Source organism: Idiotropiscis lumnitzeri, chromosome 19, assembly GCF_059441095.1.
Source record: "Idiotropiscis lumnitzeri isolate Australia: NSW breed Sydney's pygmy pipehorse chromosome 19, RoL_Ilum_1.0, whole genome shotgun sequence".
Classification (NCBI taxonomy): domain Eukaryota; kingdom Metazoa; phylum Chordata; class Actinopteri; order Syngnathiformes; family Syngnathidae; genus Idiotropiscis; species Idiotropiscis lumnitzeri.
The window spans coordinates 9,960,055-9,977,032 of NC_142409.1; the positions used below are offsets into that span (position 1 = coordinate 9,960,055).

At 43.7% G+C, this 16,978-nt stretch overlaps 1 protein-coding gene across 4 annotated transcripts in view; it reads left to right on the plus strand.

Annotated features, from left to right (window-relative positions):
* Positions 1-15,903, plus strand: part of dlgap1b (discs, large (Drosophila) homolog-associated protein 1b) — a 59,330-nt gene extending 43,427 nt beyond the window's left edge. Inside the window, exons 7-13 of one of the 4 annotated variants that reach the window (XR_015839882.1) lie at positions 6,842-7,206; positions 7,310-7,389; positions 10,117-10,559; positions 11,620-11,711; positions 12,247-12,399; positions 13,072-13,210; positions 13,309-13,416. Coding sequence is in view for 3 of the 4 variants with exons in the window: in XM_088282646.1 (XP_088138772.1) it covers positions 6,842-7,206; positions 7,310-7,389; positions 10,117-10,559; positions 11,620-11,711; positions 12,247-12,399; positions 13,265-13,531 (1,400 nt within the window). In the remaining variant the exon portion in view is untranslated. Of the gene's footprint in view, positions 1-6,841; positions 7,207-7,309; positions 7,390-10,116; positions 10,560-11,619; positions 11,712-12,246; positions 12,400-13,071 lie in introns of all 4 variants that reach the window. The other 3 variants (XM_088282646.1, XM_088282647.1, XM_088282648.1) reach the window with 3 other exon arrangements.
* Positions 15,904-16,978: the final 1,075 nt, after the last annotated feature.

Below are 16,978 nucleotides of genomic sequence, written 5' to 3' on the forward strand. Positions count from 1 at the left end.
TTTTTTCTTTTTTTTTTTTTTGAGTGCCTCTGGCTGTGGATTAAGACCCCGCCATTGCAGTGTCTCCTTTCTACGACCCCCCCTCCCCTCCAACACCATGTGCAAGTGGTCAGGACAAAGAATGCCAAAAAAAGAAGGAGGGAGGTCGGGGATGCGGAAGGTGGTACAAGTTGAGGCTGATGTTTAACAGCATTCCACAATGAGTGTTAATGATAAAATAAAAAGTATTCCTGTTGGGGATTTTTTTTTCAGGTCCAGTTTCATTATGAGTGGTAGTTAGAAAGGGGGGGTCGGGGGGTTATGAACTTTTAACCACATGCTGCTGCTTTTAAATGGCAATAGCAGGTCATCCCTCATGTGACGCTCTAGCTCGAGCTAGCGATTTGCGCCTAAAGGTACAGCAGGGGCGACCTTTGACCTGTAGAACTCCATTGGACCCCTCAAAAAAAAAATACACAAAAGTAAAAATAAGCGAGGGAGATCATGTGGTTGCACACCCTTTCAAAAATGGGGAGGCACCTTTGTTTATGATGAGCCAATCGCTTAGAAACTCGGAAATGACACTTAAAGTGCCGCTGATTAACTCCGAATTAAATTCAGATGTTTTAGTAGGATTTCTTTTTTTGCTTTTTATGATGTCCACATTTTTGTGATTCCCGCCCCGAAATTAGTCTTTATTCCTGATGTACATAATTTAAATTATTTCTGATAGGAAAAAAATGTTAAAAAAATAATTAAATGTTATTGTTTTCTCGTCTCACAAATATTGAAATATTTTTTTATATAAAAAAATGATTATTTTATTAACTTTGTTGATTTTCCTTGTTGTTGTTTCGTGCAATTTGCAGCGACCTATCAGCGTGCGGCAACATGTGTGTTGGTAATTTTAGCCCCGATAGTTTCATAAATGACTGCGATTTCCCACTTGCACGTTCTCCTCGTATGCGTAGGCCCAGCCAGCGCTGAGTCACGCATCCAGTTTCACTTACTTCTTCCCTTCCGCGTCACGGCTGCGGCATTGTTGCCAAAGTTGTAAGGCCGCCGTCGGTGACATGCGATGTGTCAGGAGCGGACGGGCGCTCTCGAGCGACGGCTTAGCGGGAAATCATGCGTGAGATGCGTGGGCGCGACGGGCTTAGCTAACGCTCGGGTTTCTGCACCACAAAGCAGCTGGAATGCGCCCGGACACCGAAGGGGCTGGAAAACTTCATCCTGCTCCTTTTTTCCTCACCTCCTGCTTATCCCGGCCGAGTGTGGAGTGAGCGATGCTGTCTCGCTCAGCCCCCCCCCCCCTGCAGGCATCGCCGAACAAAAGCTTAATGTGTCCCTCCATGTGCTTGTCATGGTGAAAAGAAGTCAGGGAGCCGAGCAGGAAAAAGGCCAGGAGACTCTCCTTCTCATTTGAGTGAAGGAGAGAGTGCAGTTTTCTTTTAAATGCTGTGTTTGAATGAATTTTTAGAGCAAGTTTATCTGTTTTTACTTTTTATTAGTTTTAGTATTAGTTTTATTTTATTTTTAATATGGAAAATTTGTCGAGTGCAATATTTAATCATAAAAGGTCACTAAATGTTATGTAATTAGCTCTTCCTTCTTCTGTTTGGTCGAACAGTAGTACGGAAATAAATGCCTTTAAAATAAACTCCGCTCGTAATGATTGCCAAATTTTTATTTTATTAACATAAAATGTTTCAGTAATTTTATTTTAATTTATTTAAAAAAAAATCATTTTTTTTTATTGAGAATCTTTTTTCAATTTTAATTTGATTTTTTTTCATTATTTTTCGTTACCAATAATAACCAAATTGCGTGATTTCAAAAAATAAATTCAGTAATATCTGTGTGAATGGCTTACAATGGTGACGGCAAATAATCATTTATTATTATATTATGATATAAATTATTTGGTCTAGCCCCAGTTATGGCTCTTGGCAGTTTCCTAAGCACTGATTTGGGGTCAGGTATCCAGTGCTGACGCTAGCCAGGGATCCCTCACAACGATTAACACGTGTACCATCCCGAAACTTACTGTTACAGTAAATCTCCAAGTTGCAGCAGTTTTAAGAGCCGTGTGTTTTTACAAGTGGCACAGTTTTCCTCAGCGGGCCGTCCCACAAGCTAAATATAGTGCCGTCAAAAATGCTCCCCACACATACAGCGGGCTATTGTGTCTGATGGCATCTGGAGTGTACAAATCGAGGGGGGCCGACTTCGAGTACCATGTGGCTGAGAGCCCAAGGCCGAGGTCAGGTGACTCACGCTGTAGTCAGAGGACTCTTCAAAGACTGAAAGTTCTATACAGTAGCATTCAAGCCTCTCTACTTTGGCAGATAGTGAACAGTGCTTCTGCTGTTTTTCTTGTTCAAAAACACATTACAGATTTTTCTTTTTAGGCATGGAACGGATTGATGGTATGGCTATTCATTTCAATGGGGAAATATGATTTGGGTTACCGTGCAAATGCTTTGAATTGCAAGATTGTCTGACCAAAACCTGGACTCGCGTCACATGTGATGTCGGCAAACCTAGTGCGGCTTCCGATCGCATTTTCGTTGCTGTTGTGACTCACGACGACATTGATCCCAGGATGCCTCTGGCCTGCATTGTGGCCGTGTAATGTCACACTCTGTGAACCGCCCAGCTCAGGACAGTGCCCCAGAAACAGCCTTTGACAAACCAGTTTTGGAGCGTTTTTATAAGCCCGACAAAAGCAGCAAGACTTGGAAACAGTCACAACATACGCGTTTCCCTCCCAATGGCCATTGTGCGCTTGTTTTTGAACACCCGCGCCTATTATTCCCTCTGTAATGGCTGGCAGGCTGCCGTTGAGGTGTCGCCGGCTGCAGCTGCAGTGCGGGCCCGTCAAGGTAAACAAACGGCCAACAGAAGCTAACCCCCACCCCTTCCCGCCCTTCTGGTGTGACGCCAAGCCCACTGGCAAAGTTCATGTTGCCGCATGTCGCCATGGCGACGCTATCACAAAAGCCGTCCAGCTGGCCTGGCTGTGTTTATGTGCGGCAGAAAGGGACGGACAAATGGATGTGTATGTGGAACACGGGCAAATGGTGGATAGACAGCCCAAACACGATGCAGCTGGGTTGTCAACATCGCCCACCTCCGCCCCCACCCCGAGACCGCCCACTGCCCCCCTCCCTTTTTTGCATTTGTTTGGATGGCCTGGATTTTCCCTCGGTCCTCGCATGAGGGCGCTCGCCCCTGCTCCATCGACTTTGTCTGTTTTTTAAGCGACCTATCACAAAGTTTATCAACATGAACACCTCTGCACCGACACACTCGGTTGAGCCTCAAAGAAGAGGAAGTCTATTTTCGTTATGAGGGCTGCAGAAACGGGGGGAGGGCGGAGGTTTTCTTTTGATGGATCGGCAGAGGGGGCCGGGGGGAGTTCACACCGACTTGTCGGCGTTTGAAGCGAGGAGACTTGTCATTCAGAAAATCCGCAGAGATGACATTCCACAAGTTCCCTTTGAGTTGCCGATTGGGGGTACCATCCCACTTTTTGGCACGCTGGAGTTAGTAGCGTTGCCCTCCAGGGTTTTACATCGAGATTATCGTTGACTGAAAGCAAATGTTTTCACGGCAACTGTATTGGGGAGATGAAGGGAAAATGAGGGTGCTTCCCTTAGGTTCGGTCGATCCTCAAAAAATCACAAATCTGTTCTCAAAACCTAAATCTGATTTAGATTCATCCAGAAGATCTAAATCCGAATCAATGACCTCGTATCCGATCACCTTCAACGTAAGGCGTGCGAGAAGGCCTTACTGGCATGAACTCGTGATCTGATTGGCTATCGCAACTGCCTATCAAAGCTGAAATCTCATCGGCGTTGACAGTAAAGACGCCCGCACGATTGCACCTGAAGGCCTCGGAAAGAATACCGCAGGCTTCTGGTATTGTGAAACCTGCCTGGCAACACAAGCTTGCGGAATTCTGATTGGATAAAAACTTTCACCTAAAAATACAGCGCTAGGATATAATATGACATCATTGTGAATTTTTTCTTGATTATGTTAGGCCTTGAAGGCCTTGACCGCCCACCACTGGCTCATGCTAACAAGCCCAGTGGAACCTAAATATGCGTTCCGCACCCACCGTGAGATAGAACACGTTTTTCAAACTAACACTAAGTGAAGCTTGTGTGACGATGCTAAATTTCATTCTAAGCTAACAGAACGCTATCATTTCTGTCGCCTGTGATGAATGTGACCCGAGTCCTTGGTCCTGCGGTGTAAATTCTCAGCCACTTCAGTGGTGCAAATGTGAATTCATGTGGTTTTTGCTGATGCGTTTGTAGTATCTGGTTTTCGCGTGGGCGGGGTCGTTTGCCGCCAGCCCTGTGAAGGTTTGGCGAGCGTATCAGCGGCAGGAAGTCTGTGGTCTCCATTGATGTGGCGGAGCCGCGTCAGCGTCGTGCCTTTCTATCTGGCTGGCTCTCGTTCTTTCTGGCCTGTGTTTACTTAACCTGCCCGGGCTTTTCCAAACAGCTGTCATCCTCTGGAGCGTCTGGCTTGGGCACTGACAGCTTCTCCCGCTCTGTTATCTGAGTGACTTTTAGATGACTTGAGGGGATGGAAGCTCTGAAAGCGTCTGACATTCTATCCTTTGAACCTGCGCGGCGGATGGAGGGGGTGCGGGCGGGGGGGCTAGGACCTCGCCCTGCGCCTTTCCCTCGTGGACGTGTACTTGGTGACCTTTTGCCCAGATAAAGCGTCCAGCGTCCGACATCTTCCCCCCTGCCGACAGCTGTGAAAAGTCCAGACGCGCGTTCAGATTGTTGCACGAGATGACCACTGATTCACGAGTCATTCACTGCCAAGGACATGAGCGTAATCTTCATTTTGAATATTTCATTCCATTTCATTTTCATTTATAATTTTATTGACACAATACATTGGAATAGTTTCTATTTTAATGAATAAATCTTAAGAATATAAAAATAATAAACATTATGATACACGATCAATAATGAAAGTGAATGAAATAAAATAATAATGAATTCTGAACTAATAATTTAATATGATAATAAATACAAAATGAATTTCCCACATCAATTTCCCGTTGATGTTAAAAAATAAAATATGTGACATTTTTTCTTCCTTTTATCATTTTTCTTTAAAGTTGGTGATTAAAGAGTTGTTTTAATGAAACGGTTAATGATTGTTTATACACGCAGGGCGATTATAGACCTCCAAAAAATGCCAGACATCAAATATAAAGAGTGAAAACCTAGACTGCTACGTTAGCTTCTCCTGCTAGCTAGCTAGACAAACAATTCCATTATGTGCCCTAAACGCTTCAATAAAATGTTTCAAGTTGTTTAAACAGTATGGTTAATAACTGTTTACATGTATGGTAATTTCAAATCTTGAAAAATATTGATAGTGAGGCTGTAGACCGCTACGTTAGCTTCTCGCGCTAGCTAGCCAAGCAATCGATTCTCCTTCCACGCAAGTACACTTAATATTCGAAATAAATGTCATTGTCGATGAAAACGGATGCCTAAAAAGCACAAGCAGCTGTATAGCAAGACACAGGAAGTCAGCTGTCTCCCATCTGCTTTGCGGCTGGCGATGCACGTGTTATTTTCAGAGTGTTGATGTCATCCCGCAGCCGCCGCGCAATTCATCCCCCCCCCCCCCCCCACCGTTTGAAGATGCGCTCGCTTCTCGAGCTGGCTCTGATGTCCGTGCAGGCGACTGGGCGGAGGGCGAGGATGATGTCAGCCTCTCGGTTGACCCCTCGAGAGAACGCGGGCCTCGGTGGAGGCGCTAATGGTTTTTTGGGCCTTGGGTGTGGTTGAACGGCGCGACGGCAGCAGTAGCTTGTTTGTATCCTTTTGGAGGCTCTAATTAGTGTTTATGGTTTCTTTCTGTGTACGGTGAACTCAAAATTAGAGCAGGAGGACTTGGGAAATAATCAAATTGTGATGCAGTCCCTATTGCAATTTAATATGCAATTGTGTGTTTTTTTTTTTGTTTTTTTTTTCAAGGTACAGGTTTGACCAGTGTGAATGCGAGAGGCTTCATTGTCATGCTGACTGTAACTCGAGAGGCGCTTGCATTGTGACACACTTGATTGGCTCTTTGGAAGGATTGAGTGCTTTGTACAGTCAGCGTATGGATGGAGAGCTTAGCCATGTAGATCAGTGGGTCAAGAGGCTGACATGCTAATCCTGTTACTGCGCTGGCATTTCTCGAAAACGGCCCTAATCTGCAGCGCATTTTGACGCTCCATATCCCTTCTTTTGCTGTGCGGTGAAAAAAAAGGGACTACATTTCCCACGGTGCAACACTGCTTTTTGTGTCATGCCCCTGTCCGCGTTCTAAAGTTTGAGACTTGAGTGTGAGCCATTAAAGGTCATATAAAGCTCTTAAAAATACAATATAAATTCTTTAACAAAATTTTTTTTTTTTTTTACATTTTCCAAATATTTGTTTTTCAACTTGATTTGTTAATATTGAACACTTTTATAAAAATTGTCAGTTGAATTTTCTTTTTCCAAAATTAATTATAATTAATTTGAGGAAATTTATTATACAAAACTGTTCTATAGGAATGTTTTTTTTTTGCCAAATATTTATTCTTTCAATTAAAAAAAAATTATTCCGCACATAAAAATTGGTTGTAAAGTCTGATATTTTTTTTTCTCTCCCCAAAATTAATTTGAATGAACTTAAAAATATATTTCACATTTTTTGGGGGGTAAAAAAAATAATGGTGGATCTAAAATAAATAAATTATTTTTTTTTTTCTGGACTTTTTTCTTGGACTGTCATCGCATCACTTGAGCCATTTTTTCTCATTTGTCGTCTCTTCACCGTATAGTGTCGTCATGCATCACCACCTACAAGAAGACCCCCCCGCCCGTCCCGCCGCGGACCACCCCTTCCAAGCCCTTCATATCCATCACGGCGCAGAGCAGCACCGAGTCGGCCCAGGACGCCTACATGGACGGCGGCTCGGGCCCGCGCAAGGGCATCAGCTCGCAGCCGGGCCTGTCCAACTCCACCGAGAGCATCGACAGCATGAAGGCCCTGACGGCGGCCATCGAAGCGGCCAACGCGCAGGTGCACGGCCCGGCCAGCCAGCACGTCACCAACAGCACCGGCACCGTCACGTCCACCGCCGGCGCTACCGACAGCAAGGCGCACAAGGAAGCGCTCCGCAAGTGCCTCTCCATCGGGATCCAGGTTGGTATGAAAGTCTTTCAGGTCGGTCTCTGCGCAAACAAGTCGCCGGATCGCCATCGTCATGCTGGACTTTTTTAATTGACAGCCGCTCTGTTGCCCACAGGTGGAGCCGGAAGAGGAGGGGCAAACGGAGGAGCGCTCCAAGTTCCACTCCATTGGAATTCAGGTGGAAGATGAGCGCTGGTGAGTGCGAACGACGGCAATGGACGTAGCAACGTGCAACCCGAGCAGCTTGCGTGTGCGTCTTTGTGAGTCACAGCAGTGTTTCCCAAGGCACATATTCTTCTCTTCCTCGAATAATCTACGATGCCACAAGATGGCGTCAAAGCCCTGACAGATAGGAAAATAGTAAGTCACATCAACGAGGCGCGTTGACAACAATTCTAGAAAGAACAAGAATGAGAAGCGAGCAAAACCGAGCGGGGTTTATTGTGTCCGGTGCGCAGCAGCTGTCTCGGCTCACTGAGGGTTGGCGTCAGATAACCCCCCGCCTCTCCCCCTCCGCACCCCCCTTTGGTCTTCCTCGAGCAGGGGGGCCCCCAAAGTGACAGCTGGGCCCAGAGGATGTGGTGCAGCTAGTGGGAAGGTGGAGGTACGAGGGGGGGGGGGGGGGGGGGGTTTGACAGCCATCTGTTGCAGCAGTCATTGTGATTCAGGCCACTTTTCTTTTCTTTTCTTTTTTTTTTGTAGGCGTTTTAGTTGTGAGAGGGGACGTCGTGAAAAGAGGCAGCCGAGTGTGCTTCATGAGCTCACAAGTCATCCACTGGCGGAACACTCGCTTTTCCTGTCCTGCATGCAAATGCAAATTCAGCCATTTTGCTCATCAGAAATGTTGAAAAAAAAAAAAATTAGCGTAGCTTTGAGCTCACTTTGGCAACATTAATGTTGCCGTGCTGCATTCGAAAGTAACAAGATTAATCTAACTAACTCAGTGGAACAGAGTAAGAGTTCAAGAGTCGTGTTCTTTCCTAATAAAAATATTTGAGTTTGAGCTTGACAGTATTTGGGCAACAGAGGCAATTCAGACCTTCAAAATAAAAGCACGTTCTCTAAAACACTTTCTGGGGCGCCGTGGTGGCTTATTAAGCAATCACACTCAAAACATTTTGGACTTTTTTTTTTATTGAGGGCCTTAATTCATTCTCTGCCATTGACGGGCATAGAAGCCAAAAAGTGCTTTTTTTCTTTTTTTTTTTTTTTTTACCTGTGAATAAGTTTGAATATCCTGGCATACTTTTATTTTGAAGGCCTGACTTTATGCCAGGATGTGACTGTTTGGGAAGGATTAATTAGGAAAATCAATCTTCCTTTGTAATTGTATTGCTTTTTAATTTCAATATTTATTCTCTTAAACTTTATCATTGAAGAGTTAACCGCTGACTGTTACTAACCAAAACAGCAGCACCTACCGAGGCCCATAAACTCACTGAGTTGAATGAAGTATTTTTGAATGACTCTCGCGTCTACCGTTGCGTCGCTAAATGCTCCCTAAATTCACTGGTTGCGTAAATATGGTAGTTGGATGGCTTCCTTTTTACCTGTATGTGTGTGCGTGTGTTTTTTTTTTTTTTTTGTGTGTGAGCGGTCTGGGCATGCCACAGCGTTTGAAACTCCCTTTGTGTGCGCATCTGAGTGTGTGTTTATGTGCAACAGTCGCAGGTGACAGCCTCACCTTGTTTGAACTAGCACCAAGCGAGCGGGAGCGGAAGGAGCCATAAAACAAACATGACACGCACGGTGGTCTTCGTTAGCCACCTTAAAGGGAACCTTTGACGGAAAGTGGACTTTTTAAACGGCTTGGGAGCAAATAGTCGGGTCACTGGAAGTGCCTGCCCACCAGTCAAGGAAATCTTTATCCGTCTAGTTCTCAAATGTGCTGCTTTGCTACTAATATTAAACTAAAATTGGGTATCATTATAGTGTCCGTCTACATGTTTTGCTGCACCATTGGACCCAGGAACTTAATTTCGACATAGCACAGTCCAAACACCAAAAAAAGTAACTCAAAATGGAATATTCCTGTGCTGCAAATGTGTTTTGCCGCGTCCTGTCTTGTCGATAAGATTTCTGTTGCCTGCTTTCATGTGTTTGGCCTTGCCCGACGTCTCGGCCGCCTGCAGGAAGTTGTTAGGCGGCCGATATCGAGCAGGCTGAGGTCATTATGACTGAACACCTGCTTGGAGGAGTTACTCTTTAACCGTGCCACACACACACACACACACACACTCGGCAGTGTGTTTGATGTTGGGCGAACTCCACTCCCGTGTGCACCTCCTCGCTGTGTGTTTCACGCAACAAGAGAGCTGAATGAGGGGGAGGGAGGAAGTGATGAATGAGAAGCTTTAAGGAGGAGAGCACGTCTGGAGACGAGGCGAACTGCGTGTGCGTGTTTTTGGGGCAGGTCAACCTGAGGGTCGCCTGAGATGTTTTTGCCAACATTGCAGAGTGTTCGACGGCCGTTTGGAGTTGTAGGTCCAGATTGTTTTGCCTTGAGATAAGAGTGGCCCGACTTACAAGTTTGTCGAGTTGCGAGTCGTCGTTCACATTTCTTTGCTTTGACTTGCAAGCACGGACTTGAGAGAAGCATTTTGTGGTCGCAATTCAAATCGACCAGCTTCACAAAAGGCAACACATTGGTGCAGTGCATACAATTAGCAGAAAATTTGTCCAAAAGACGCTTGCGGCTGTTTCATGCCACTCCCCAGTTGAGGTTAACCAAATTTTTATTTTCTGCAAAATCAACAGCGCGTCTTATGTCTTAATTCTGGTTGCGCTTCTATCTGATTTCATGGGGTACGAGGCGCTCAAAAATCGATGAAAATGTTTCCAACGAGTCGACTTCAATATTTTTTCTTGAACTTCCAGTTTCTGAACCACGTTTGTAGTTGAGAATGTTGTCCATTTCCGCAGTCACCGCCGCATGACCCGCTCCAACAGCGTCACCACCGCCGTCCAGGCCGACCTGGACGACCCCTCGGACGGCCCGCAGCTGCCGCCACCGCGCCACTGTGCCACCATGCCGCGCCAGCACTCTCGCGACGCCTCGGCCACCGCCGCCGCCGCCGCCTCCACGGTCCGCATCCAAGGCTCGGGCAACCACTACCACGCCTGCGCCGGCGACGACTTGGGCGAGGCGGGATTCGACCCGTCCATCCTGCCCCCTCCGGACCCGTGGATGGACAGCGCGGCCGAACCGGAAGCGGCGGAGGGGGCGCTGGAGGCCATCAGCCGCTTGGTGTGTCCACGAGACGGACGATGGTTCCTCAAATTGCTGCAAGCGGAAACGGAGCGTATGCTGGGATGGTGTCGGCAGATGGAGCAGGACCAGACGGACAACCAGCTGCCGGATGACAGTCAGTCACTTTTAACTTACATTTCTAGTTAACACACACACTGTGCAGCTGGAGAGAGGGTGACCTTTTTGAAACGGAGAGCTACAGTACTTCTTTGGTACTGATTATTAAGACAGTGCTTCTCAAATAGTGGGGCGGGTCCCACTGGGAGGCGGTCGGAGGCGGTACGATGCTGAGGGGCGTGCGTGTGAACCTGGGGAATATGCTTTTTTCCCGCCATACTACAATAAAGTGTAATTGCACATCCACTCCACTAGTTGGCAGTGGCACTCTCCTTGCTGATTGTGCGCAGCGAGTGTTAACGCTACGGTGGAGGTTTGTTTTGCAACAACAATTCTATTATTGCGGAGAGTGGGTGGTGGGGGGGGGCGCGAATTGTTTTCTTCTTGCTGGGGGGGGGCGTAACAAAATAAATGAGAAGCACTGGATTAATGCAAAGGTTTTATACGCACTTCTGAAATCTCACATTTGCTCAAATGACCTTTGTTTACATTTTCAAATGATCATTCCTACAATGGTAAAAAAATTTCGGAAATTATATATTTAAAGAATATTGAATGAATACATGCTTAAATGTTAAAAATTGCGAGTGGTTTAATTGCTTGAACAAAAGAACACACGAACAGTGAATGAGAATCTGGAATAATAATAAATAGTTTGCTGAACGCATGAATTGTGTAAATAATACCAACCAAAATCTGAAATTAATTAGAGGATGTGTCAGAAGCAAACAAATGACATCGAGATTGCATTATTTCATATATTTTTGAAAAATCACATTTGGAATATTCTTCTGTTTTTTTGTATGTAACTTAGCACCTTTAAGAACGATAAATGTGTCCTTGGAAAAGAAATTCCATCAGTGTTGTATTCGGATGTGGCACAGCATTTCTAGTAATGATGTCATCGCTTGGCCATTGTCATGCCTCTGCTTCACCGATACATTCTCCCTGCCAGTGGTGCAACATGCCTGCAGTATACGCGAGGCAGTGTGAGTAATTGTGGTGTACGTGTGTGTTCGTGTGCGTGCGTGCGTGCGTGTGTGTGTGTGTGTCTGCAGTCCTGGGCAAGATCCGCAGTGCAGTGGGGAGCGCCCAGCTGCTCATGTCCCAGAAGTTCCAGCAGTTCCAGGAGCTGTGTGAGGAGAATCTGGTATGTCACCTCATCCTCTGCATGCCTCCCTCCTCCCCCCTCCACGATGACACCCCCCCCCACACCCCCCCGATCCCTCCCACCTTCTTGTCTCACTCGCGACACTGACGTCATCCTGCACAAATCACCGCGCTCATTGACTATGCATGCAGCCAGCGTGCATCTGCACAAGCGCTCTCCAACAAATTGACTGAGGCGCCGAGAGGCAGTTGCAGATGGAACGCGACACTGCAATGAAAGCCATCGATTACATCATCATTTAATGCACCATAATCAGAATGCACCCGAGCAGCATTTGTTAAACATTGCAATTAGAAAAGCCGCATATTCAGAATGTACCCGAGCAGCCGTGGTTACATGTCGATCTTAGAAATGTATCAGTAAATGTTGAAATTGCAAATATAGATATGGGTTATTATGATCCAATATCAATTTATATGATTGATATTCTTGCTGATGTCACATTGTCACATGATTGACCGTAGTTAGGACAGATAATAATTGTGTTTTTGGTGCGCATTTGTGTTTCCCTCAGAACCCAGATGCGCACCCGCGACCCGTCTCCCAGGACCTGGCCGGCTTCTGGGACATGCTGCAGCTGTCCATCGAGAATATCAGTCTCAAATTCGACGAGCTGCACCAGCTCAAAGCAAACAACTGGAAGCCTCTGACCCCCCCGGAGATCCAGGTACCACTTTTTAGGGACTATATTATTATTATTATTATTATTATTATTTGGGAATGGATGATGGCTGCTAACCCGCATGCTACCCGCTGCTGTCGTGTGTGTTTGGACCAAGGTTGGGGTTCGCATATAATGTACCATTGCGATACAGCAAAATAATCGGTATATTTAAAAAAAAAAGAAATTTTTCCAAGTCCTCATTTTCAAGGTTTTCATTTTGATGACCTTGCTAGAGTTTTTTTTGTCTTGTTGACAGTTTTGGAGGAGTGGGAATTTTGACCTAACAGATTAATCTGCCGGCTGATTTAATCGACTTGATGTTATTTATTTTTTTAAAGTGGACAAAAAGTTACCGATTTATTTGCTTTTTGTTTTGTTTGTTTGCTTGTTTTACATTAACACGTTACAACTCAAGAAAAAACTATATTGCGGATTTATACAGATTTTTCTCTCTGCGATAACGTTAAACAAAAAATATCATTCGTATTATTTTATTTAATCAGTCAATTAATCGGTTATCAGAAATTTATTCTGCCAAAAATCGGAATCGCCAGTGGCTTTAAAACGACTCCCAACCCTAGTTTGCATGTGTATTATTTATTAACTAATTTATTTGAATGTTTTCTTTTTTTTTTTTTTTTTTTGCTGACGTCACCACTTTTGTCTTGTTGACAGTGAGCCGCCATTTTGGAGAGCCCGCCCATCTCCACTTGTGCTTCTTTTATTTATTTCTTTTCTTTGACCTCGCAAACGGCTGCCTACGCCCACCATAACGCCGCAAACTCTCACTGCATGCTCTCCCCACCCCAAAAAGGTTATTTGCTTCACTTTTTATCGTTTTTTTTTTTATTTTGGGCCCCTGGATGAGGTGGTGACACCCGGCCTCTTAAGTGTGTTTTACCACCTGTCCAGGAGAGACGCGCCCCCCCTCCTGTGCCAAAGAGGCCCCAGAAGGGCCACGCCCCGCTGGCGAGGGACCGCTCTCTGGAGAGCTCCGAGCGCCAGCGTCTGGAGGCCCGCAAGCGCCTGCTCGCCGCCAAGCGCGCCGCCTCGGTGCGCCAGAGCTCCGCCACGGAGAGCGCCGACAGCATCGAGATTTACATCCCCGAGGCGCAGACGCGATTATGAAACATAACACGACTCGCGCTGTAGCACTAGATGGCGAGGGTGCGAAGGGACTTTACCACATCACTGTCGCCATGGAAATAAGTACATTCGGATTATTTATTGATTTTTTTTTTTTTTTTTAATGGAGCTACCCGACCCCTCCTTCAGCTTTGATGTAGCACCCGCACCTCCCTCAAATCCTTACCCACACACACACACACACACACACACGGTGGTCAAGAGGTTATATACATTTTGTCTGCGCAGGTGTGCAGCTTTTCTGGAAGACTGAAAGAATCTCAATTTTGCCACCAAGGTCATCTTGTCCGTGATGAGTAAGTGTGTGGGTGTGTGAGTGTTGGCATAATTCATTCATAAATCCTTCGTATGTTGCGAAAGCTGAAGAGGCGTCTATGAATCTGATTTAAGGGTTCCCAGATAAAAACATTCGGTGCGCCTGCACAAACAACAGCAACAAAAACAATTCTGCCTTTACAAAGATAATGTTGACTGGTGCTGGCTTGTAAATAAACGTATTATTGTACAAGTGCACCGCATCAGATGGAGAGCTGCGGAGAATTTATTTCACTGTCAGATCGGTCAATGTGTAGTTTTTATTTTTTTACAATGTAACTTTTAATCCCTGAAGAAAGACTCATTATTTATGAATTCCCCACCATTTATTTAGTTTTTTATTTTATTGTATATTTTTGCATTTGTAAATACATATAATTTTTATATACCCTATTATATTACATTTATTGTATTGCCTCAAAATATAGCATTATCTTTGTAATGGCATCTTCAATTTTTGGGGGAATTCTGTTATTTGTAAATTCCACTAAATTTAGTTTTGTGTTATTTTATTTTAACATAATAAATTGATAACCTTTGTGAAGTTATTTCAACATTTAATCATATTTAAATGTTTTTTTTTTTTTTTCAATTTTATTTTAAATAGATTGACAAAAACATGTCACTATTTTTGCCTTTTATTTAATGACTCTCTATTTTATGTTGCGTCCAACTGGGCATGATCATCTTTGTTAAGGCAGAATATACGCGGGGTGTTGCAATGTGTGGGTGTACCTAATATTGTGGGTGTATAGAAAAGGTCGACACACCCAAGCAGGCACGCTCAGATTTTAATAAACTGCTTGTATATTTTTTTATGATGTCGTTTTATGTCATCTTTATTGACAGTAATAAGACAAGACGACCAGCCATTTTCCTCCTCATTGTACTTTCTTTTTTTTTTGTAATTCCACATTTTTATAAACCGGATATATATATTTCTCCACTTCGCTGTGTGTTTTTTTTTTTTTTTTAAATATTCATTTATTGAGTAAGGAACTGTTTACCGGCGCACTGAAATCGAGGCCCTTCTACTGTGTTTTCCTCCTTTTTGGTTTTCCCTTTGCGCCTTAATTTGGACAGTCGAGCACAACGGCGGCCTCAGGGGAAGACGTGTGTATTTGTGTGTGCGTATATACGACTGTAAACGTTGTCTCTGCTGTCAATCAAGTTGAATTTGCCATCACATAGCAAGCTAGGAAGCGAAGTTAGGAGTTTAGGAGACGTGACTCGTCGGCTACTTTGAACTGACCTGTTCGTGTTTTGTGCCATTGGACTCGATGCGGAAGTGACAAGATTTACCTGTGATTCACGAGCCCCTTTCACACAACCTGTAAAAGATGGCGAAAGCTAAATTGTTATGATAGAGAGGGTTTTTATTTATTTTTAAAATACTGATCAATTAAGAAATAAACATACTCCAACGGGCAAACAGACATTTTCTAATCCAGAGCAAAAGGACTGGTGCTTAAGCACCACTTGGGTTCCATCTGTGCACGTGCCAGATTTAAAAAAAAAAAAATTTTTTTAATCTCAGGTCTTCTGTTATAGTGCTGATGTGACAATAAGACAATATTTATTTTCAAATTAGTAGCCCCAGAAATTGTACACATTTTTATTTTTATTTTCTTTTGGCTCCTCTGATTTTTGCAAGATCTCATTGTGAAAGAGGCTCTTGATTCGCTGATGTGGATGGGAATTTTTTTGTTTGTTTGGTTTCAGAACGGGGACGCATGTTTTAGATGCCATTACTTATTTTTACGTTTTATTTTTATTTATTGTTTTTTATTGAATTGTGTGTGTGTCAAATTCCCCAAACGACACTTTGTTCATAATAACGACAAGAACATATCAACTCCTGATGTAGCAGGGAGTTTGTGACGTAGTTCAATTGTACATAAATGAATGTTCCCCCCTTGTGTAAATGTAAATGAAATCAGATAATCTTATGGAGCAGACGTTTTTTTTTGTAATTAATGTTGCTACGTGTTTAATGGATGTGATGGCACGCGTGTGCGAGCATTAAAATGAACCCTGTGGCCATTTCTCTGCTCTCTCCGCATGTGTTTTCCATCGGGCCGCAATCAAAAGACGCAGCGAGGGGAAAAGGGCGGCACGATGCGCTCCGCAGGGACGCCGCCCCGTAATTACGCCTTGAGATCTGTGCTACTCTTGGCTCGTCGGAGTGCGGGTGTTTCTGCAGGATCGTGTTTCTGTCTGTGTCCTTGCTTGAAGGTGGCTCTGGAGCTTCAGCCAGTCTGGATGATGATGTCATAGGCAATGTGGGGGCACTTCTAAAGTGGCGGTGCTCTCACCGAGATATTTTCAGGAATAGGTAGATTTATTTTCACACTTGATGAGCAGAAAGTTGTCAAAATTTGATTTTCCTAATGGCGCCTTTGAGTAAATTTTTGACATTCTCAACTGTCAGACAAGCATTAAAAAAAGTGAAAAAAAATGCTTTTTTTAAAATGTAAATGAGGAAAAAATAGTTTTTAATTTAGTTTTAGGGGGTTTGTTTTTATTTTGGGGATTTATTTTTATTTGGACTTTTTTTAAGCTCATGTCTTTGGATTTATTTTATTTTTTGCTTGTTTTGCAGTGTTGGCACTTTGTACATCTGAATCATTTCCCTCCTAATGCTTAAGTCAATAATGGGTGACCTACTGCCCATTTAACATCAAAATAAAGGTAAGAAAATGTCCTCAATTTTAAATGATTTGGGATTATTTTTTTACCAAATCTTTGAAGTTTTTGTATTGCTGCATTGGCTTTTTAAATGAGATTCATCATTCAATTAACATTCCTTTTTAAAAAAAAAAAAAAAAATGAGCAATGAAAAATCTTTGGCTGTTGGATTTATTTTGTATTAATGTACAATTTTTTTCTATGTACTTAAACTAAAATCTGAATTATTTTTTTCATATTTTACATAATTTATGATATTTTATAATCACAGTTTGGTCACTTTAATTTGATAATCTGAATAATTTCTATTCTAAATGCTCAAATCAGGTTTGAGCAAACCATTTGATGCAGCACCTCGTGCAATTATTTTATCATAAAAGTAAAAAAAAAATAAAAAAAAGCCCCATAAAATATTTTTACAGTCAACCGTTTG